At 47.3% G+C, this 24,771-nt stretch overlaps 1 protein-coding gene across 1 annotated transcript in view; it reads right to left on the minus strand.

The window, feature by feature from the left end:
* Window positions 1-3,684: 3,684 nt before the first annotated feature.
* The window catches only part of DPYSL2 (dihydropyrimidinase like 2), an 82,285-nt gene continuing 61,198 nt past the window's right edge, over window positions 3,685-24,771 (minus strand). The window contains exons 9-14 of the mRNA XM_017885305.1: window positions 18,181-18,337; window positions 17,684-17,825; window positions 13,990-14,160; window positions 9,359-9,538; window positions 8,399-8,564; window positions 3,685-6,216 (exon numbers count right to left, since the gene is read on the minus strand). Of these exons, the coding sequence (XP_017740794.1) occupies window positions 6,125-6,216; window positions 8,399-8,564; window positions 9,359-9,538; window positions 13,990-14,160; window positions 17,684-17,825; window positions 18,181-18,337 (908 nt within the window). The 3' untranslated portion in view covers window positions 3,685-6,124. The remainder of the gene's footprint in view (window positions 6,217-8,398; window positions 8,565-9,358; window positions 9,539-13,989; window positions 14,161-17,683; window positions 17,826-18,180; window positions 18,338-24,771) is intronic.

Below are 24,771 nucleotides of genomic sequence, written 5' to 3' on the forward strand. Positions count from 1 at the left end.
TTAGGAGGCGGAGGTTGCAGTGAGCTGAGATCGCGCCACTGCACTCCAGCCTGGGCGACAGAGACCCTGTTTCAAAACAAACAAAAAAGTAAGAGGTGTGTGTCTCCAGCAGAGGGAGCTCAGCCCTACGGAGAAGTTGAACCCAGTGGGCCACTTCCCTGGGGCCCCTGGGGAGAGGCTCAACGAGGACTTACAGGGACAGCTTTGGAGGGACAGGAAACATCCAGAGACATGCCAGCCAGTAATGGGAAACCTCAGTGTCAAGGCCACGGCACATCTGGGCTTCGAGGAGGAGGCATTGATCCTGAAGGAGCTGTGGGTAGTGAAACAGGGAGTTCCTCCCTCCCTGCCCACTTCTTCCTGAGGGATCCGCACTGGGTTTTCCAGGGTCCCTGGGGTCCCAAGAGTCACAGGATAAAGCTGCAAAAAGCTAGTACTGGGCAAGGTCATGGCTAGGGGAGACCTCGCCTTCATCCTCTGTGACCCCAACCCCGTTCCCGTTCACCTGCCAGGTTGGCTGCATGGTCCTGTGCGGTGCAGGGACATTTGTTAGGATGGGGACTGTGTGTGACCCCTGGCAGGGACAAGGTGTAGCTGCCAAAGCTAATCACATGAATAACCTCAATGTAATAAGTTGTTTGAATCGTAAAAGTTTATAAGCCCTTATGTTTGGTCTTTGTCAACCTCCCAGAGCTCCTCCCATGGGCCCCTCAGGTTCTATCCTGAGTGGAGGCCCCACGCCTCGTGGCCTCAACAAGACCCTCATTGCCAGACAACTGACCTGCTGTCTTCTCGTCTGCCCCAGCCCCGTCCTGGTACCAAGGCTTAGTAAAATGATGACACAGTTATGCCTAGGTCCCTTTTTCCCTCCCCAAAGAATTTTCAGACATTATTTTATTTACTCTTTTGAGACTTATAAAAATTACATATCTACACATATATACATTTGTGTATAAACACACATTTGTAATTTTTTTGCCAAATCAACACAATTTTCTCAGATATTATTTATAAATTATAACTTGGCCGGGCGCGGTGGCTCACGCCTGTAATCCCAGCACTTTGGGAGGCCGAGGCGGGCGGAACAGGAGGTCAGGAGATAGAGATCATCCTGACCAACACGGTGAAATCTCGTCTCTACTAAAAATACAAAAATTAGCTGGGCATGGTGGTGCATGCCTCTATTCCCAGCTACTCGGAAGGCTGAGGCAGGAGAATTGCTTGAACCCGGGAGTCAGAGGTTGCAGTGAGCTGATCCCGCCACTGCACTCCAGCCTGGTGACAGAGCAAGACTCCATCTCAAGAAAAAACAACAACAAAAAACAAAAAATGTAAAGGACTCAGATTATTGCTTTCCTTTACCTGTCTCGTCCTCCTCTAGGCCATTTTTCTCCTGACTCCTCCTCTTCTGTATTTTGTAGGCTTTTTCATTTCTTCTTATCTAGAGCCTCACTATTTCCAAATTTGTGTTGGCTTCCTGAGGTCATTGTACTCTTTTCTGCAAAGGTCTCATTTGCCCACATTTTTCTCTGGTGGGCCTGCCTACCTGCTCAGTCCTATTCTTGAACACTCCCCATCCCCTTTGCCCACACCCTTCTAGACAGGAGTTTTCTAAGAGAGAGCAGAATAGTCATTAAAAACATGCGGGAGGCCAAGGCAGGAGGATAGCTTGAGAACAGGAGTTCAAGACCAGCCTGGGTAACACAGTGAGACCTCAGCTCTACAAAAAAAAAAAAACAATTGACAGGCGTGGTGGTGGACGCACCTATAGTCCTAGCTATTCCGGAAGCTAAGAGGCTGAAGCAGGAGGCTCTCTTGAGCCCAGGAGTTCCAGGCTGGTCTACCTATAGAAGCCCTCTCTCTGGGCCCCCCTCCAGCAGGCCTTTCACCAGAGAGCGAGGAGTTTCCAAGGGTCAATGAGATGTTCCCAACCAGAGCCCTTTCAGGCCAGCTTTGGTACTTAGGTCCCTGCTTAAAGGGACCTAAGACGGACTCTGTGCTGGCTCTATTCTTTGGAGGGAAGACCTCACAGCTGCTATGGTCACTTCACGGAGCAGCTGTTTGCTGGGCTTGGGCAGAACTTGGGCACGTGGGCTGCAGTGTCCGCAGGCCTGGGCATGAGGCCCGTCTTGGTGTGGGATAAAGCCAGTATGAGAATAGGAGGATGGGCTGTGGGCCTGGAGACTTCATGTTAACTCTTGTCCCAGGTCCCATCAATGTTAAAGGTGAGACTTTATGTCCCTTCTGTGTGGACAGACTCGATTTGACTGGTTCACAGTGCTCTGCCATCAGCATGAAGTGACAGTGACAGGCAGGTAAAACCCAGCCCCAGACGCCCAACACTGTGGTTCCCAGGGAGGACCCAGGATTTGCTATATTCCTTATGAAGGACTCGTTTATCTTCTTTACCTTCTGGTCACTGTAAGTGTGTAAGTGGCCATACTTCCCTCTTGTGTATGTGTTGCCAGGACACTCAGAGTTCCCTAACAAGTTCATAACCTCACGGCAGGTGTTGCACACTAACTCCACCAAGGCCTTATCTTATTTTTCTTGCTCTTATTTTCCCTTCACCCAAACACTTTTTATTGATAAACTGTGGCATTGTATATATATTTGTATAAGTCACCTCATATCCTGTTTGGACAGGGCTAGACAGAAAACAAAAATGGGCTGTTTGCAGTGGCTCACACCTATCATCCCAGCACCTTGGGAGGCCGAGGTGGGTGAACTGTTTGAGCCCAGGAGTTCAAAACCAGCCTGGGCAATATGGTGAAACCCTGTCTCTACAAAACAAACAAACAAAAAATTGCTGAGCATGGTGGTGTGAAACTTGTAGTCCCAGCTACTCAGGAGGCTGAGCTGGGAGGATCGCTTGAGCCCAAGTGGTCAAGGCTGCAGTGAGCCGAGATCGTGCCACTGCACTGAAGCCTGGGCAACAGAGTGGAATCCTGTCTCAAAAAAAAAAAAAAAAAAAAAAAAAAAAAAAAAAAAAATAGAGGGGAGGAGGAAGGGAAAAGAGGAGGAAGGGAAAAAAAGTTAATGACTTCATCAACCCTATGATGGGCCCGGGGGGCCCAAGGCACACACTCTTTCATTCACTGTTCTCAAAATCAATAATGTGAGTGCCAGTTATCAGGGTAACCATGGAAACCAAGCATCTGGCCTGCTGGGGTGGGCGGGGCTCCTGGCCAAAGTGCATTCTTGACACTTGCATGAAAGTGGAAGACCAAGCCTTTATAACCTGGTTTCCCACAAGCTTCCAGACTGAGGTGTGGGTAAGGGCCAACACACCTGCCTCTTATCTTTCACGCTGGAGGATTTTCCAGAGTAAACAAGCTGGAAGGAAGCAGAGAGCCCAGAGGGGTCACCCACATGAAAGCATATGGTCCCACCCCATTCTCAGTTTCAAGCTTCGGTATGCAGCTTGATTCTGGAGGCCTCTCCAGGATGGAGTGTGTGAATTTCTGACACTTGGCTTGCCACACACCCGCAGGCTGCATCTTTGCTGAGAATTAGAATCCCGTGGCCTGGACATAGCAGCCTGTGACATGGAGTGAAAACTCTTGAATTGGTATATTCATGAAACTGAAGCCGAGGGCTCCGTGAATGCTTGTGGAGGGAAAGTCTGGTTGAAGGCCCAAGCCAAACAGCCGCCTCCCGAACATCTCAACACACACACACCCCTGAAACAACCACATTTTGCTTTATTAGGCGTTCCATGGTAATATAACACAGAGTTCTTAAGGAATAATAAACACGAGACTTGTTTTTTACCATAATTATTTTGCCATTAAGACAGTGGTTACAAAAAAAAAAGTACTCTTCTGGCTACACACTTTATCAGCTTTAGAACTGAAAGTTCCTCCACTCATGGGTCACAATCACAATTTCAAGGATTAAAAACCATCTATTCTTAAATCCTACACTGTTTTAGAGCATCAAGTCACTGCAGTTATTCAGTTCTGAGACACTGTCGATTTATTTTAGCATTTACATATGACATTCATTTAACAGACACACAAAGCAAGCCAACAGGTAAACATGCTTACACAGCCTGCAGAAATCTTCAGGTTTTAAATTGTTTTTTAAGAAAACAACCAAAACAACCAAAATTACCATGACCTGGTACAGGAAAAACAGGAAGACTCAAGTGAATACTAGAGCTGCAAGTGTTTCTTAGAATTGAAACAAAAATTGTTTTTTTCCAACTTGTTCAAATTTCCTCTAAGTGCAGGTGAGAAAAAAAAAGCAAATATATTAAGTCAACCAATTATTTTTTTAAAAGTGCAATTTACCTTTAAAATAACAAATAAACAACAACAACAAAAAACCCAAAACCCCAACCAGAACCCCAAAGGCAAAATGTGTAGAGAGACAAGGGTGGTGATGGAATGAACTACTTTGTGATGTTTTTACGCTTTACAAAAAGCAGATTTGGTTTTTAGAAAAGCCTGCAAACACAACATTGCTTGAGAGAACCTGTAAACACGTTTGGAATACAATGCAACACAAGTCAGCCAGGACAGGGGTGGGTCCAAAGGAGCCAGCTAGGGGGAAAGGTGACAGAAAAGGAGAGGGAAGGATGGAGACGGACATCGCCTGTGGTCTCTAAGGGGGCCATGTGTTTAATTTATAAGGTTCCCCCCCCACTGCAGTTTTGATGTAACCTATTGTTCATAAAACACATTGCTCTTGCAAAGTAGAATGGACTTTAAGTTTCCCAAGGATTTTTTGAGTTTATAGGGCCTCTTTCTATGTAGTGTGTCTTTTGAAATAATTGGAGAAGAAAAAAATCTGGTTTTTCCCCAAAAGTGAAAAGCTTCCATGTGTTCTAGAATCTCAAAAAATACTTAACCAGGAAGCAGCAGGCCCTCGGGTCAGACTCCTATTAGCTTAGCACTTCCAAACTGGTGACTTTGGTTGGCTCACTTGGGTTATTGAGGCTCGGTGTTTAGGTTTGACCGTGACTTTAGCCAGATAGCACTGCACAGAGGAAAATCTCTCTGGTTCTGCAGCCTCAGACCTCTTCAGCTTCTGGGCCCTGTCTGCGGTTCCACGTGTGATACTATGGGTGAGACAGCATGGCCCATTCCTGCACTTGGCCAGGACCCCATACACTAGCACATGTCCTCATGATGGCGGGTGGGTAGCACCAGTCCCACATGGACTAGGATAACACAGCACTCTGCTTGCAATGGCAAACGCTCAAATCCTTTAGGCAGACCCCATGGCCACCATGAAATGGTAGACCTGGGAGGTGAAAAGATAACGGAGCAGGGGAGGAAAACACTGTCTCCGAGACGAGGGCTGAAGGAAACATAGAGAGAGACAGACACGAAAATATTCATGAATTAAAAAGCTAGAGAGAGAAAGAGAGCGCAAGAGCACGCAGAAAAATGGTAAAAGAGAAAAGAATCCTCAAAGGATTTAATCTGCAGCAAAATCTAGGCCAATAAAGCAAGCCTGCCCCTTTATCAATAGCTGACCCTGAAGACTACGGAATGGTGATGTCGGGATTTTGGAGCCTCTCAGGACGGACACGATGAGTTTGCCAACCACCCAGAATCAGCTGGGTGATGACGTAATTGCATCATTAGGATGTCCAGTTCAAACCCCTTGTATTAATATGGAGTTAAATGTTCCAATTTAGTATTAAAAAAAAAAAAAAGACTCTTTCCCACCCCGGCCCCTCCCCAGCCCCACAAAGAAAACTTCTTAAAATTTTAAAAAGAAAAGAAAAACGCAGCTCTGGGCAATTCACTTTATCTTCCCTCCCCCCATGAAAAGGAAGATGCTAACGGACACTAGGAGGTTGAAGGCGAAGAAGACCCTCGCTGGGGGCTGCTTGTTCGCATGTCTGAGTGTTGGGTGTGGTTCCGTGTATGAGCTTGGTGGGTAGGCTTGGGTGTGATACTCATAGATGTGTAAGGAAGTGGATGAGCAAAATCAGTAACTCCCGGTGAGAGATGGGGTGTGGGGCCCCAAGGGGGACCCCATGAACTGGCTGCTCCACAGTAACTATCACAGGCTCTTAAAAAAAAAAAAAGGGAAGGAAGAAAGAAGTCTCAGAATGTCCTCAGGTGTCCCATCCCCAGTCCCCAGTGGACGGCACAGCCCAGGAACTCTAGCCCAGGCTGGTGATGTTGGCACGGCCACCGGGGGGCGCCACGATACGCTGGGTGGTGCGGCGGGGAATGTTGTCATCAATTTGAGCTCCTGGAGGGAGAGAAGAGAGGAATGGGTTAGGGGCCAGGACAGTCACACAAGGTCCTGCTTGAAGGTGAAATCTCACAGCTCAGGAGGAAAAGTGCTAGTCGCATTCTTTTTTTGTTTGGAGACAGGGTCTGGCTCTGTTTTCTAGACCAGAGTGCAGTGGCACCATCATAGCTCACCACAGCCTCAACCTCCTGGGCTTAAGCCATCCTCCCACTCAGCCCCCTCAAGAAGCTGGGACCACAGCCATAGGCCCCACACCTAGCTAATTTTACATTTTTTGTAAAAGAGGTCTTGCTATATTGCTGAAGCTGGTCTCAAACTCCTGGGCTCAGGCAATCCTCCTACCTCTGCTTCCCAACGTGCTGGGATAACAGGTGTGAGCCACACTGCCCGGCCTCACATTCTTTGTTCTTCTCTTAAAACCCCACTGAAGTTTAGACTACAGTAAGGAGGTGGAGGCTGGGCATGGTGGCTCATGCCTGGAATCCTACTGAAGTGAGAGGATTGCTTGAGTCCAGGAGTTTGAGAACAGTCTGGGCAACACAGTGAAAGCCTATCTCTACAAAAAAATTTAAAAATTAGCCAGGCGTGATGGCACAAGCCGGTAGTACCAACTACTGGGGAGGCTGAGCTGGGAGGATCACTTGAGCCCAGGAGGTCGAGGCTGCAGTGAGCTGTGATTGCACCACTGCACTCTAGCCTGGGTACTGGGTGACACAGTGAGATACTATTATATCTCTAAAAATAAAAACAAATAAACTTTTTAGAAAGGAGATGAGCCTAAGGTAGCCAAAGAATCAGACACTGTATAAAGGCTGTTGGATCTATTACTGGAGAAAGTAAAACTATATACAAAATATCACTACACCTTAGACTCTGTCCTGTCCCCTGTTCTGATTAGTCAAATTGGCTGTGGCTTTTCTGAGGACACAGCCTTCTTCTGGCATTCTAATCCCCTAACCCTACACATATAATCACAAATAGGAGGAACGATGGCACCTTATATTGGAATAGCCTGGAGAGATCAGATAACACAGACATGATTATACACGTTTTACTTACAACAAACTAAAGTTCGTTATTTTTAAATGTTTTGAAAATTTGTAATCCATATATGGTACATAGGTAACTTTTAAAACCTGTACAACCAAAAGAAAAAAAATTCTCTCTGGTTTAACAATTTCTTTAATATGCCATAGGAATCTGTAGCCCAGGGAGCAGGAAGAGTGGAATGTTCTAGTCATGGGCCAAATGAAAGATGGGAAGGAAGTTTCAAGTAAGGAAACGTAAAAATCTGAACCTTTTCCTCTCACCAAGGGGATATCACACATATTACCCAAGCAAATACAACTAACAGTTCTCAAATGGCCCTGTTCTAAGCATTGTACACATATATTAATCCATTTAAACCTCACAACAACCTCACGGGGGAGCAACTATTATTGCCATTCTACAGGTGAGGAGACTGAGGCACAGCCAGAGCTTAGCTATGAAGTTAGGCTGTTGAAACTCCAGACTCCACAAGCTAAACTACAATATACCGTAGGAGAGAAGTCCTGAAATACCACAATGTCCTTTCTTATAATGGATCTAACAAATTGAACAAATGTTTTCTTAATATATTAGGTAAAACACAGTATGGGCATTGTGTGACACAAACTGATCTCAAGATTCTGAAACCCAACCAGTCATTAACTATGAAAATACATCTCTAAGTCGGGCTGGGCTGGGCACGGTGGCTCATGCCTGTAATCCCAGCACTTTGGGAGGCCGAGGCAGGCAGATCACTTGAAGTCAGGAGTTCTACCAGCCTGGCCAACATGGTGATACCCCGTCTCTACTAAAAATACAAAAATTAGCCAGGCATGGTGGTGCATGCTTGTAATCCCAGCTACTTGGGAGGCTGAGTCAGGAGAATCACTTGAACCGGGAGGTGGAGGTTGCGGTGAGCCAAGATCGCGCCATTGCACTCCAGTCTGGGTGATAGGGCGAGACCCTGTCTCAAATAAAAGAAAAAGAAAATACATCTCCAGTGATCCGAGTCCACTGTATTTCTCACTTTGGGGAGAAAGGGAATATCATTCACTTCCATTTCTGTGTCCTTTCCAAATGCAATTGTAGCCTCGCCAGCACCAGTGAGCTGGCCCTGCAGAACTGTGCCCTCCCCAAGCCTCAGCCCTACCAGACAAACTGAATCCAGACTGGTGCAGGTTCCGGACAGGTGGGGCCTGCTGCTTGGCAGGAGACGTCTTGGCCGAGGAGGCTGGAGTGACTGTCTTGGGCGTCACAGACACCTCACACACGGGTCCGTCATACAGGCCACGAGGAACCCCTCTCAGCTCAGCCAGCTGCAAAACACAAGAGTCCCCCAAGCTTAGGCCACAGTCACAGAGGACACCTCTTTAGAAACCCTCCTGGAGGGAGGATGGGCCTGTGAGATCTAGGGATGGAGGGCTCTCCTTACAGACAGGTGGATAGGTGTTGTGTGGGGCCAGCTCCCACAATGCCAGGCCAAAACTCCCCACAAGGTCCAGTAACTGGTTAACTCTATAAAAACTAACACACTTTACCATTTTCCCCCCAAAGGCACTTCAAATTTAAGCCCTGTAAGAATCCCCTAAATATGCTGTGAGGGGGATCTGGTACCATGTTCAAGATCTGGCCCCAAACTTTCTTTCCAATTGCATTCTCCCTTTAACTCCCTTATAGCTCCATCTCTTTCCTGCTTCACATGCCCTGAATACACTGTGCATTTTCTATACTCATGACTCTCTTATCAAATTCCCTCATCTCCCTTCTTTGACTTGACAAACTCCTACTTAACCTTCAAAGCCCAACTCAAAATGTCCTCCCCCCATGACATTCTCCCTGGCTACGGCAGTGGCTCCCTCCTCTGGGTCCTCACTCCACACTCCTCATCATAGCATATACCATGATCTCACTTTGCTAGGGCTGTCTGTGGACACGCCTGACTCCTTCTCCAGTATTTTAAATGCCAGGAATAAAAAATTCAGGCTCCCTCTTATCCCTGGAATCCACTATATTCATTTTAATATTCTGTCTCAAGGTGCTTAATAAATGTTTGTGGCCTTGAACTTAATTCATGGTTTAACAAAAAGTTCATCAGAACAAAACTACTCACCCTGCTTCTTGCCTTGATACGCTTGTAAACAAAATCAGGGAAGGGCTTCCGGGGAATGTAGCGTCCAGAGCCTTCGGTGACATGCAGGGTGCCGTCCTCCAGGACAATCTTCCCCTGGCTGATGACCACCAGCGGGGAACCGCGGCACTCCATGCCTTCAAAGATGTTGTACTCAAGAGACTGGGAAGAGAGCACAGTAAACTCTAGAACAGGCCACTCTGGCTGGACTCAATCCACCCAGCAGTGGGGCACCCACTGCCCCAACCCCACAAAGACAAAAGAGAGACTCAGAGACGGGGATTCTGTCCCAACTGGGCACCCCAGCAGGCACTTACTCGCTGCGTCTCCATTTCCCTGTCTAGAATATGAAAGAATTTTCCTACCTCTCCACATTAGAAAGAAAGATAATTAAACAGAATAATTGTGTGGAAAGTGTGCTTGTCTGTAAATGCTACACACATATAAAGAAAATGATTCCTCCTATTAACAGGGACTGTGTTCCCACCATCTCCAGCTCCATTCTGATTGAATTCCAAAGGCCTTCTCTGACCAAGTTCTAAATTTAATCTTGAAATGAGCCATCCACAAGTAGGTTTTCCCACTGGCTAGCCTGGTTTTCCAGTCTGCTTGCGGTGTGGTTAAAATGAAGTCCCTAAATGAAAGGACTGTGGTCACTGAAGAGACATGCCTCCGATAAAATGATTGAGGGCTAGTTAATTTCCAGAACAATGTAGCTATGTAGCTATCCTTCTGGTTTCAAGTTTTTCAGGGTAAAAGAGAGACACATCTGTGTGCCCTCTTGGAAAATAGGTGGGGTCTCCATATGCATGTGAATTTGTGGTTGGTAATGAAGCAACAGAAAACAGGAGTCATTGCACCCTGATATCGAAAACTCCATCCTGCAGCTTCGGCTAACCCAGTGCTACTTCCCAGATCCCAGATGCCTCCTGCTTCTTCCTGCCTGTTTGGTTCACGGGGACCAATGACTGTGGCTGAGTCTGGACTGGAGGGTTAATAGGTGGCTCCAACCATAAAGAGCACCCTGGGCTTCTGGGAAAGTTCAGACCAGGTTTTCAGCACTCAGGGAGCTGGCCTCTGAACAGAGAGCTGTGCTAGCCCCCTGCAGTTCAAGATGACATTTCTGCTTAGTGCAGCGGCTGGTAACACGGATTCGGCCGGCTTAGCAGCTCACATCGAGCATGGAAATGCACAATGCCCTGCATACAATGTTGGGTGAAAACAACCACCAGGGCTGTTAGTACACTGCTCTGAGTCTCAAAGCAGTCATGCAGAAGCTACCAAAGGAACTGTAGCAGAGAGGCGCCAGCAGGGAGGGAAGAGGACTCTGCACTTGGATTCCCGAGACCCAAGACTTAAAAATGTCTTTCGTCAATTCTAAGACACTCATCCCTGAAGTCAGAATGTGTCTTACAGCAGCCAGAGCCACGCAGGCACTACCGGCCCAGACTAAAGCCAAGTTCCTCTAGGGGAATATGGGTTTGCTTGTGCCACTGTGTTGGAGGACAACCCCACTGAGGGCATTTTACAGTAAATTCTCAGCTTGACGTTGTTCTGGACCACACAGGCAGCACACATTCAGACCACAAGGCTGGACAAGCACCCACTTTCAGTTCCAATTCTTGGGGGAGACATTTTTCCCTCTTGGCAACCAATGCCAGGGTCGAGTCCTGCGAGATTTCCTGCCACCCTGTTTGCACAGCAGATGCACTCCCCAGAGATGCCGTAATAAGCACATGCTGGCCCTTGGTGGCCCAGTCTCCCATGAGACTCCTTGTCTTGAGTATGTTTTCTTTCATCATGGTACATAACCTAACGGAATATCTTAAAATCGATGGCATCTCAGACACAGTAAAATCCAGAAGTTGTGTGACTCTGGGGAGATCGCTTTAATCCTGCCTCAGCTTCAGTTTCTTCATCTGCCGCCCTCCCAAGGCGTATGTGAAGATGACAATACAAAAAGCCTCATCCCTGGTCGTCTCAGAAACAACCTTTGAAAGGGTGTGAGTCATCCTTTAAGGCCTGGCTCAAGAGCCATCTCTTCCACATCACTCCACAGCTAACAGTTTATGCCCTGACAACCTCCTCTTGTGCCCTACTGGGTAGAGTATGGGCACAGCCTCAGCCATGGAGACATCTGCCCTGGGTTCACACCCTGGGAATGCCATTCACCAGCTATATGACTTTGAACGCATCCCTCACACCCCTAAGCCTCCACCTCCTCATCTGTGAGGGGTAAGTAGGGCCCCCTTTGCAGTACTGATGTGACAATCAGATGAAATAAAATGAACAAAAGCACCTAGCTCACTACTTGGCTCACGGCAGGTATTCAGAAAATCTTCACTCATTCACTGTCTGGCTTTTTACTGCACTTTGCTAACACTTGCCAGCCCTGCAGCATTCAAGATCTTATACAATGCATGTGTTGAGTCTTGTTGCTTATAAATGAGCACCTAGAAGACCTCTGGAGCCATCTTTCATCTTTAAAAGATAGAGGAACCAGCCCCATGACTCTCAGTGACTTAACACTGACAAGTCCAAGGGTCAGATCACAATTCCCAGATACTCAGAGCCTACTCTCCAACAAACCATGATGCAGGGAGGCTTCCTCACTCACCATGCATAGACATTTTTAACCTACATCCACACAGGCTCCCTAAAATTACTCACTGGGCCAGATGCTTGGAAAATCCAAGCAAAGGCTTAGCAACAGAGCTGTCGATGATAGTTAGCTAGATGCTCCGAATTAAAGCTAATTAGCCGCATGGTAGGAAACACTGTACTATGCAGGGAAAGTCTCCTAGTTGCATTTCCCCAGAAGATCAATGAACAGACATGTTTAGCACTGGCTCTTTAAAACAGGTGAGGCTGGAAAAGCACCACTTTGAAAGTCTACATTTCTTCCATTGGTCACCTGGAGGTAAAAGCAGGGTAGGTTGGGGTGAAAATGTCTGGAAGGCAGAATCTTCCCAAATCTTCACTCCTTCCCACTGTCTCTTCTTCTAGGTTAAGAACTCCAAATGCAAGCTCCCCAGCTAGGTCATCTGTGTCTTCACGAGCCCAGTCAGTCGTTTATAGCACTTCTGGGGGAAGCAACCTTCCAAGAGAGGGGAAGCATTTTCCCCATCTAAGTCTGACCGAGAGGCTGCATATGCAGTCTGGCAGGGAAGAGTCCTGAACAATTTTGGGTTCTAATTCTGGCTCAACCGCAAAATCGCTATGTAACATTAGACTGGTCACTTAAGCTCTCTAAGCCTCCGTTTATTTATTTTCCCAAATTGGGATAATAATACCAGTCCCTTTATTGAGGTCAAATGAAAGAGTCAGTGAGAATGTGAAGTTACAGGCACACGAATAGGGAGGTTCATGGGGCAGGGCCCTAGGACCCCTGACCATAAAATAGCCAGTCAGGACACCCAAGAAATCATGATCTGAGCTTTAAGAGGGTGTGACCGTAAGGCTGAGCTGCCAGGCTGAGCCAGTGAGTGGTGTGGGAGGGAGAAAATCAGTTTTAAACACAGACTTGAACAGTCTTCTGAGAAGCACCCACCATCCTGGTCCTCACAGGTGGCGGCAGAAGCCAGAGCTGAGCCTGAGCTCATTGCAGCCCAAACACCTGTGTGTGTGCAAATGAGGGAGGACTGGGACAGGGCAAAGTCCCAGAGTTGTTCTGGAGAAATGCCAGAAACCTGCCCTGAGTTGTCATGGCATGTGGGGGAGGTGTCAGTGCTCGCTGGCCTGAGCTGTCTTCGAGATTCAAATGAGTTCCTGACATGAAACGCTTCTGCCCGAGGCCCATTTCTTTTCCAAAGCTCTCCCTCTGTGCATATTCCTTCAGTTTTTCTGCCTATACCATATTGCTTGTGAGGACTCCGCAGTGTCTAACACCTCTGCTTAATGTCTGCTAACCTCACAGAATCACAGGACACTTGGAGACCTCGTCTGAATCCCTCACTCTCAGCTGAGGAGCCTAAGACGTTAACATACTTGCCCTGGGTCCTGTTAACAAGAGAGGACATCTCTAAGCTCTGCAGCCCAGACCCAGAGGGTAGACACCCAAAGCTGCAGATCCTCAAACAACAATCAAATGGCTGGGGGGTACTTCTACTAGGAAGAAGTCAGTCAATCAATTCCTTTAAGATAATAAGAATGGCTGTCATCCAGTTTTCTGCAGGGACACTGGCCTGAGAAAACGATGGCTTAAGAGGATCAAAGTCCCCAGTGAGCATCTCAGGAGAGGACATCTCACTGTTTCACTGAGGTCCCTTGCACCAAGTACTGCCATGAGAGGTGCTGCACCAAACTATGAAAATGGAGCGGTGTCTGACTTCCAGAAGCTTTGCACTTTGACATCACATTAGAGGCTCTAAAGGTCTATAGATAGAGAGGCTGTGGTATTCCAAAATGATTATGAGAGTAATGGTCTTATTGACCTCACTAAAGAAAATGAAATAACTATTCCTTTCCCAGCAAATTGCAAATCGTAACATCCTCAGGAAAAGCACATTCCCATCACAGCAAGTTCTTTTTAGAAACCCTGGGGCTCTCCCTCCGTCCGTGTCTCTGTGACTGTAATTCGTTTGGATGGGGCCTGCACAGTTAACAGGTCTTACGCTGTTGTGCGTCTTGGCAGAGATGGTTTTAACACTGTCGGGGTCCCAGATGACCAGGTCAGCATCGGATCCCACAGCAATGCGGCCTTTCCGGGGGTAAAGGTTGAAGACTTTGGCTGCATTGGTGCTGGTCACAGCCACAAACTGGTTCTCATCCATCTTCCCAGTGACCTGAGGGAGACAGCACAGGTGTGCACAGGAGGCACACAGCAGAAACGAGTTAAAAAGTTACTTTTCAATGACAAACTATTGATACACACAACAGCTTAGATGGATGTCAAGAGCATTGTGCCAAGTGAAACACAAACCATCTCAAAGGTCACACACTGTATGACTCCATTTCCATAATGTTCTCCAAATAACAAAATGGTAGAGACGGAGAACAGATGAGGGACTAGATGAGTTCTTCCAGGGTTACGGAGGGTGGAGGGGAGGAGCAGCAAGAGGTTGGTCTCTGAAATGCTGGACTGCATCTTGAGTGTGGTGGTGGTCACATGACTCCACAGGTGGCCACATAGCCTAGAGCTATACCCACACATTGTGACACTGTCAGTGTCTTGGTTTTGATATTGTACTACATTCATGTAAGATGTAACCATGAGGGAAACTGAGTGAAGGGTACCCAGGACCTCTCTGTACTATCTTTGCAACTTCTTAATCTATAATTATTTCAAAACAAAAAAAATTTTGTTTAATTTGCAGGGGTGGCAATGCCTCTCTAGGAAATATCATTTGGCCCAATTGGCTGTCCTTTTCAACAAAATACAGCCACAGATCTAGGCTTCCTTTTTTTCTCTCTGTTTTTTTGAGACAGGATCTTGCTGTCATTGAGGTTAGAATGCAGTAGAGTGATCCCAGCTCACTGCAGTCTCAGGCTCTCAGGCTCAAGCAATCCTCCTGTTTCAGCCTCTCAAGTAGCTGGGAAGACAGGCATGCACTACCGTACCAGGCTAATTTTTGTTTTTTTTAAGAGACAGGATCTCACTATGGTGCCCAGCTGGGCTCGAAGTCCTGGCCTCAAGCAATCCTCCCACCTCGCTCTCCCAAAGTGCTGGGATTTCAGGCGTGGGGCACCACGCCTGGCCAGATGTCATCTTCTAGTCTAGCCAACCTAGAAGTCTCAGCCCCGTGTCTGGTTTTAGGTGCCAATCACATTTCCTCAAGTGCTTCCCCTCCCAGACCCACTCTAAATCCAGTAAAAAACAGGGCAAAGGAAATGAACCGGCATTAAGAGGGAGAAAAAAGTACAAATGGCCAATAAGCATAGGAAAAAATTTTCACTCTAACCAGTAACTGAATACATTAAATGTAAAACAATGAGACACAAAATTCACCTATCAAATCAGCAAACAATGGATTTTTGCTGACAACACCCAGGTGGTAGACACTGGGGAGTGACAGATATTGGTGGTGGCATATAAAGCAGTACAAACTTTCTGGAAGGAACTTTGACAATATGTATCAAAACCGTTAAAAATATATACATCCTTTGACCCGGCAATGCCACTTGTAGAAATTTCTCCTACAAACATAATCAAGAATGTGTCTTATAAAAATGTCATTCCAGTTAAGAAAAAAAAAAACAGAAACATTGTAAATGTTCAACCAAAGACATAAATGTGGCTTGGCGTGGTGGTTCACACCTGTAATCCCAGCACTTTGGGAGGCCGAGGCGGGTGGATCACCTGAGGTCAGGAGTTTGAGACCAGCCTGGCCAACATGGCAAAATCCCATCTCTACTAAAAATAGCAAAATTAGCCAGGCGTGGTAGCAGGCGCCTGTAATCCCAGCTACTCAGGAGGCTGAAGCAAGAGAATTGCATGAACCCGGGAGGCAGACGTTGCAGTGAGCCAAGATGGTGCCATTGCACTCCAGCCTGTGGGGAGACAGTGAAACTCTGTCTCCCCCCACGAAAAAAAAGAATTATAAATGAGTCCTGGCCGGGCACAGTGGCTCATGCCTGTAATTCCAGCACTTTGGGAGGTCAAGGCAGGAGGATCACCTGAGGTCAGGAGTTTGAGACCAGCCTGGCCAACATGGTGAAACCTTGTCTCTACAAAAAATACAAAAATCAGCTGGGTGTGGTGGCACACGCCTGTAATCTCAGCTACTCAGGTGGCTGAGGCAAGAGAATCACCTGAACCCAGGAGGCGCAGGTTGCAGTGAGCTGAGATGGCACCACTGCACTCCAGAGTGAGACTCCATCTCAAAAAAATAACTAAATGAGTCCCAGTTTAGCATTCACATGGAAGAGTCAGTTATTGTAAATCAATTTTTTCAAGTATATTTAAGCAGGCGGAGATATTTCCATGATACATTAATTTTTTAAAAAACAGACTACAAAATAGTATGTATGATGCAAAATTATTGTTACAATTTTTTTTTTTGAGACAGGGTCTCACTATGTCGCCCAGTTTGCAGTGCAGTGGTCCGATCATGGCTCACTGCAGCCTCAACCTCCCAAGGCTCAGGTAATCCTCCGGCCTCCACCCACCGAGTAGCTGGGACTACAGGCACATGCCATCATGCCTGGCAAATTTTTGTATTTTTAGTAAAGACAGAGTTTTGCCATGTTGCCCAGACTGGTCTTGAACTCCTGGGCTTAACTGATCCACCCACCTCAGCCTCCTAAAGTGCTGGGATTACAGGCATGAGCCTGGGAGTGAGCCCAGCTGTATGATGCCAATATTATCTACACACTCACACATATTGCATATACACATGTGCACTTGTGTAGTAGCAAAAAAATGGAAAGACATATGCCAAAATGTTAATTGTCATTATATGTGAAACATGGCGACTTTTATTTACTTCCTTATTCCTCTTGGAATAAGGATATATTCTTCATATAATCTAAAAAATTCACTAAAAAAAAAGAAAACCTATTGTGTCAATATATTTTAAAACATTAAAATGAAAAAGCCCAAAGATCCTCTAAGTCAGTGTATGTTCATAGCAGGCCTACCAGAAGCTGGCAGTAGAAGACATGCTAAGTCCAGAGGTCCCTAAAAGAGACTTTTAAGGAAATTGAGCCCATTTCCAAGAGTAGAAGAGGATTAACTGAAAAAGTCACCTGGTTGCTAAGGAATTTTCTTCCTGACTGACCTAGAGTCACATCTAAAGCTGTGTAGGTTTTCAGTCTTTACTGCTCCGTTGAGGATAATGATAAGAAATACACAGGTAGGCCAGGCGTGATGGCTCACATCTGTAATCCCAGCAGTTTGGGAGGCTGAGGCATTGCTTAAACCTGGGAACTCGAGACCAGCCTGGGCAACATAGTGAGACCCCCATCTACACACACACACCAAGAATTAGCCAGGCATGGTGGTGTGTGCCTGTGGTCCTAGCTACTCAGGAGCCTGAGGTGGGAGGATAACCTGAGCCCAGGAGTTTGAGGCTACAGTGAGCTATGATTGGACCACTGTACTCCAGCCTGGGTGACAGAGCAAGACCTTGTCTGAAAAAAGTTTAAAAATTGTTTTAAAAAGAAATACATATGTAATATTTAGGAAGAAATGACCTATTAGAAGAGGTCTTAGATTTCCAACCCTCAGAAATATTGTCATATAAGTACTGGCTTCTAGGATGTCCTCCACTGTCTGTCATTTCAAGGCCTCCATGAGCCCTGTGGCCCCCAGATGAGGAGGACAAGGAAGGCTGAGAGCCACCGAGGAATGAGGCCATCGCTCCTTACCACAGCCTTGTCCCAGATGACGGACATCCGCTCCTCAGTGCCATTGGTGCCCTCCGGAATCAGGGTGAAGTTGTCCTTTCCTACAGCCTTCTGGGCAGTGTTAAACGTGCAATGGGCACTGCCCGTGACCTGGAGGTCTCCACTGCAAAGAAAACGCAAAACGTGGTGCCGCAGATTCATCAGGATGCTGCGTGCCTACGCCTATTTGGTGGGCTGTCCCATGAATGGCATCACACCAACCACAGTGGAATCCTTCTGATGTCTCCTCCACCTTCTTGGCTTGACTTTCAAGATGGCCCAGGTTTTTAATCCAGAATCCCCTCCCAGAATGGTGCTAGAATGACAATTCCCTGTACTCATGTAGCCAATCTAGTTTGGTGAACAAGGGTCTCCCGGTTTTATGGCTGCTCTCGGCCACCATGTTGTTTTCACCTAACGGGTTGGTCTGGTCTCAAGAAAGACAGAATGTGAAGTGTGAACAAGTCGCCAGGACTCACCAGGACAGCAAGGAGTTGAGAAAGTCTGGAGTGGTTGGATCAGGGCTCAAAGGTGGGGAGGTGACAAAGGCGGCAGCCTTGGCCCAGTTCTTGCTCCAGTAATGGGAGCCGTCCGTTCCCAAGCTGGCGGTTATGGGCTCGCCATATACCACAGTTCCTGACAAACAGAACACACAAGGTTCAGTCCAACACAATGTAGGGGGAAGGGAACCACCCCTATGAGGAGCCACTGCCTGCCCAGCAGCACCTAGTGCTCTCACTATCCCTTTATGGGAAACACCAGGCTTGTCTCACAGATGAGGAAACTGAGACATGGGGAAATCCAGTACCTCCATCAGCCTGTCACCCACAAACATGAGCTTCCTAAGATTCCACATTCGGCCCCTGCTCTTCAAACAACACACCCTCCCTACAGGATCCCAGACATCCTGAAGGCTTCTGTCTCCTACACTGCTGATTTTCAATTCTATTAATCTCCTGCTCAGATGGTGTCCAAACATCCAGTCCCAGGTGCCATCTGGACTGTTCTTTATGCATGGCCTATGGCACCTCAAATTTAACCTTCCTGTTCATTCACACAATCTTTTCACAATTCCTAGCCCCTCATAGTGTCTATCTCTGACTAAAGGTCTGTGGGAGGAAATCACCCATGACATCGCCAGGCTGAAGTATTTCAGGGCAAATACATAAACCCCCAGATGTGCTCAAGAGACAGCCTGGATCCCTGAGTCACTGCCTGGAAGAAGCTGTCTGTTACAGCCATCAGCTCCACAGCCGACTCTGTGAGTGAGAAACAAACTGGACATTATGCCACTGGGATTTCAGAGTTTCTGGAAGCCTAGCCTAACTCTATTAATGCAATGTCCAAGACAAACATCAACTCCCTGATGCTCAGATCATGCCCTCTTCTCTGTCCATTCAGATGAAAACCAGAAAGTTGAGACTCATGTACATTCACTGAACGCCAATACCCTAGTGCTTTCAATACAATCGTTCCTTAAATCAGGCCGTCATCATCTCTCGCCAGCTCATTCCAACAGAGCCTCCCCATTGGACCTTAGATTTATGTTTGCTCTCCCAACCCCGCTCCCTACCTCTCCATTCATTCTGCATGACACTTCCAGATTCATCTACTAAAATATAATCTTCCCATGCCATTCTCTTGCATAAAAATAATCCAAAGGAGCTCTTCTGCATTCAAGGACTGAAACGAAAATCCTCCTCACCGAAGCCTCAGATGCTCTTCACTACTGGAAGCTGATCTCCTCCTTTAACATTGTCCAAAACACAACTCGGGTATCACATCCTCCATCTGAGAATCCCATCCTCCCCTCCAGTCATTACCCAGTTGTAAATTTTTGACTTTCCACCTGATGGAGACATCTTGAAGATCATTTACCTGCCTGCACATAGTCGGCACTCCATGAACGTGTGTTAAATAGATTAAATGGTCTAATATGTTATTAATTAAAGGCATCTAAGCTGGAATTTGATCCCAGGTCAGCTGAATTCATCTCTCACTGGCTCCCCCCAGCATAGGGCTAACTCCCACCCCACAACAATGCAGCAAAGCTTCTCTACTTCCCCAAACACAGGCCCTCAAGGGCAAACACACCGCAGTCAGGAATGTGTTTTCCTTCCTCTCCACGGCCTTTCTGAAGGCCTTATCACTTGATGATACACCACAACACCCTCTCTGTCGGCCACTCTGAGAGCTGGCTCTGCACAGCTGCCCCCTCCTGCCTCAGGAATTTCACAAAGGACTCGCTGTTCAGCCAGGGAGTGCTGGAGGCCACAGCAGGCAGCTCACTCCAGGTCACCAGCAACCACGCCCCCACCCCTAGCAGGAGAGGAGGGAGGACTCCAAACCCAGGGAAACCTCCAGAAGGAAGCCCTGAGGAAGAAAAGGGCCAGTGCTAGGTGCTCGGAAGGGCTAGGAGGGTCCCCTTGGCTCCTGGCCTGCTCAAAGCCTCCCATGCAGAAGCTGGTGCAAAGAGCTATCAGGGTGGCTGCACAAACCACTCCGGTTCATCCCAAAGTGGAAAAACAACACATAATAAGAAGGCCTTGGCCGCTGCCAAAGACCTTTATAAAATGCAAATGGCTGGGCAGGACCCAGCAGCAGTCATCAATTCTCAAAAGATCTCTCTGGCTCCCTGCTTTTGGTTCAAGCATCAAACAGATCTGGTTAAGCAAAACTCTCCTGACCCAGCCAGGCCTGGAGGTCCCACTGGCCACAGTCCATCTAAGCACAAAGGTGAGAGCTGTGTAAGTCACAGGAAAACAAGGGATGCGCAGCCCTAAAGGCTTCCTGCTTTTGTCCACATGAAGAAGTTCATGAGAGCAGAGGCACTTGGAGATAAAGAATGGCTGGATGGTCTCTGAAAATCTCTGGACACACATAAACATTTTCCTGAGTTTCCTGTAACTTGCCGACGACGCTCATCCTCTCCCTGTGCCTGCTCCTCAGCCCTGCCTCTGGAAACTTGAGTACAAGGAGGGGCTGGTTCTTGGAAAGTGGCCTGAATACCATGGGGGTGAATGCTGCTGACCACAGGCTTATCTCTCCCTGCGAAACACGACTCAGCTTGCGGTGGGGAGCTGCTCTATGAGGAGCTGGATTCCTCTTCTCTCTGTGCACAGGAATATGTACCTCACTTCAAGAGAATGAACTTGGTCTTCAGCCTCGAGAAAACCCAAAACAGGGTCTGAGCTTTCAACACCACTGCTGAGCAGAACCTGCCTCCTTAGACAAAGGCCAAGTGGACTTCTGGGCCAGAGTCAAGCAAAGATAGGGACATTCAGGGGCAGGGTTATGGATGTTAGGGGAGGGACAGAGCCATCCTGTGGCTCATTTCTACTTCGCTCTGTTCAAATTCCCTCAGGGATTCAGAGGTCCTTGCTGTCTTTTGGGCTTTCTTTCTTTCTTAGCCCAGAATCGGGACAAGAGTTTAGCCATCACGTACAAGGCCTCTACCTCCACAAGAGTATGATCTATACGTGGAGTCTCTGCCTCCCATCCCCGGTGGTCTGGAACCCCCAACCCAGGGCTCCCCTCCTGGGTATATAAACATTCATAGCAGGGAGCTGTGGATGCACTTCCGGAGCTCAGCTAGGCCACAGACACCCTTGAACTGCACGCCAGAAATAATTACCACTAATAATAATAAACCACGGAACAGGCTTAATTGGCCCTTCTACACTTCTCTAAACACACTGCTGAGGCTTTTTTGGCACCTTCGTGATTTTCGTCTTCAGGGAAAGTCTAAACTGAAGGATGTGACCAAGCCAGCCTCTGGCAGGCTCTCTAGTAAGGCCAAGAACTGCAGGGGATGGGAGCTAGTGCTTATTTGCAACCAGTCTGGGGCCCGTGTGCATTCATGAAGAATAAACGCAAGGCTGGGGTTTAAAACTGCCTGAAAGCTCCCAGCTCTGGCAGTCACTTGCCATGGATGAGAAGCAGGAGAACAAATCCAAAGTGAGAACTGTGCAAAACCAGTATCTGTAGCTCAATATGCAGCCACTAAAGCAGAGTGAAAACCAACTGGGATTGACAGACAGACAGACAGTTACACATACGCTCACCATTCTCCTTCACCTTTGCAAGAATTCATGCCAGACCCTAACTAACAGCCTGGGGCCTGTGCTGTCAGGTTTTCGTAGCAAGAGTGGTTCTAGAGGAACATCATCTTAAAAATGAGTTTTCTGAATGGGTTCTGAGGTTTCTGAAATTCGTTCTCAAATCTGATTGGATTTAAAGGCACTAATGAGTCTACTTCCAGTAGTAAAAACAGGAGAGTACAGGGTATGATGGGACAATAAAGATACAGAAAATATTATTAAATACTCACAAAGGCTTCTAAGAGGCAAGTTTTTAGGTGACTGTGTAGCCGATACCTTAAACATTTTTGTCGAATTAACAAGTATAACAAGAGTGGTCGGTTGCTCCTAATTGTACTAAACAAAGTGGGTGGTAAAAAAAGAATGAATTCAGGGATTCAAATTCCCAGCTCAAGCACCACATGAACGAATCAAAAGTTTCTATGTCTGCCCTTATGTCTCACACATACAGAGCTGAGATGGCTGAAAACCAGAAGTAGGATCTCATCCTGCCAGTGGCTGAATTACAATGCAAACTGAATTCCCAACCTTGCAGAGCATCTGCTGTTAAAGTGAGGGCACAGATTGGGAAGCAATTCTGCCTTTGGACCCCAATGCCAACATCAGCTCTTCCCTGGGTCTCCAGTCTGTGGCCTGATCTACAGATTTCAGACTTGCCATCCCCACAACCGTGTGAGTTGATTCCTTAAATATAATTCTTTAAAATAAATCTTCCCTCTTTCTCTACTGTCCTCTCTCCTCTCTCAGTCCCCTTTTCTGCTCAAGATTGCAACATCAAGCATAAGCTTCACTAAGGACTCATCCCCAAGTTGAGGTGGTCCTCACAGGCCCCATGACCATGTGCTTCTCATAATGCCTGAGTCACTCCTATTGACCCGCAGGACATAAGAGGTCTTATCTCAAATTGAGGTTCCCAGGGTTTAATGTCCTGAATGTTTCTGCACCCGGGTTACGGGGGTGGGGTGAGGAGGAGGATGGAAAAGAATGTCCACCAGATGAGGTCATCAGGCACTGCCCACAGACCACCACTCACACATGGAAGGCATCAGCAGTCATGCTGGATTTCACACATGGGCAAAATGTGGTCAGACAGAGAGGGAGCCCATTCTAGAGGAGAAATCCCCATGGGGGCCCTCCATGGAAAGAGAGGTGGCCAGGGGCCTGGAATCATGGTTTCTAATTCCCACAGGCTGCATGATCTAGGGCAAGATTTTCAATTTCTGCATTTCTACTTCTCTTCCATGAAATGAGCCTATTAAGTTGGTCTAAGTTGTTTTCAAGAGTGAAATTGCCCCCAGGTCGTCTGGTCCTGGCTCTGTGTTCACTGCCTCAGCTGCCAAATTGGGTTGATGACACGCCATCCTGGGGAACGGCTCAGAGCGGCTGATGGAAGCAGCGTGTCTCTCAGGGAAGGCAGGACACAGTGGTGCTGCCTCAAGCAGGCATGTGAAAACAGTTCTCATTCGTTTCACCTCATATCCTCGCTTCCCTGAACTTCTCTTATCTTAGATTCTAGACCAGCAGGTCTCTGGCTGAGGAGGTTCACGTGGATCACTAAGAGAAGGAGACATTACTACTCCTCCCAGGACAGGATTATCATTTTTCAAAGCTCACATTTGCAGAAAAATTTCAAGTCTGTTTACGCAGCCTGACCCCTCTGAGACTCCCTTCTGGGAGTCTCAACCCCTCCTGACTTGTACCCCTTTTGTAGCCCTGACCACCTCCCAACGTGACTTTCCGCTAAACATCCTACCCCTGCAAGTGGAAGAGCTAACTGTGGTTGGGACAATTTCTTGTTCCTGGAACACAGGGCCTGAAGTATCACATCATGAAAGTTCACTGAATGAATTCAGAATTTCTCCATTCACAGAGCAAGAAATGGAGCATCAGAGAGGGGGCTGTGGCAGTGCTCACACTGGCCTCAGAGGGCCAGAGAAACCCACCTGAAGTGGACTAACAATTCTGAGCAGAAAACCCTTGCCCAGGGTTAGCAGGCATCTGTGCTCTGCTTTCCTCGCAAGCTCAAGGTTAGACCAGACCCTTCATCTTGTAGTCACAATAACTGGTCACGCTTCTCGTCTCCATTTTTACCTGCAATATCTCATGTACACGTCATCATCACCCTGTGAGATGAGTCATGGTTACTATCCTCCCCATGCAGATGGCGAAAAGACATGTGGAAATGATAAGGAAGCACCCAGCATCACGTGGCTGGTGTACAGTGAAGTTGGGGTTTGATCCAAGAATGAATACTGATCCTGGAGAGCAAACAATTAATATTCCCTTGAAGAGCTTTCGTTCTTGGTCATTTGGGAATCCTTGTGTGTACATTACCCATATCTCTGCTGGGTGTCAGGCCACCGTTTCAATCAGGATTCTTAAGGAACTAAGCCCCAACAGACACAGGTCACAAGCATCACCATATTAAAATAATCGCAAAGCATGAAGGTAAGTCAGTCAAACATGAACATGGATATTTGTGGCCTGAAGTTAGAGGCCTGACAGTCAAGCCCCAATTCCACTATTCATGAGCTCTGAGCTTCAGTTTACTCAGCTGCAAAATGAAACAAAATATAAAAATTCCTGCCAGGGCTGCCTCCCAAAGTTGCTAGGAAGTTCCAGCAAGATGGGAAAGAGCCTAAGAGCCTAGGAAGTTAGCTAGGACTTCTCATTCCTGCTCATTAGCACCTGAATGCACTGGAAATTCCTTTCTGGCAGCTCAGGTTTGTCTAAAGCTCAGGCTTTCAGGGATTAATGAGTAACAGTTTGAATGCAAACAGCACCCTGGGAACCACTGGACTCACACTCAGAAGGCTCTGGAAGGGAACAAACTAAAGTCCCCTCCCACTGCTCACCCCATAAGACACACAGGGTGTCAAGGTTATAAAGACAATAGGGGTGCCCTGTTGCAATGGCTCACGCCTGTAATCCCAGTATTTTGGGAGGCCAAGGCGGGCGGATCACCTGAGG

This window comes from Rhinopithecus bieti, unplaced genomic scaffold (assembly GCF_001698545.2).
Source record: "Rhinopithecus bieti isolate Rb0 unplaced genomic scaffold, ASM169854v2 scaffold_315, whole genome shotgun sequence".
NCBI classification, from domain to species: Eukaryota; Metazoa; Chordata; class Mammalia; order Primates; family Cercopithecidae; genus Rhinopithecus; species Rhinopithecus bieti.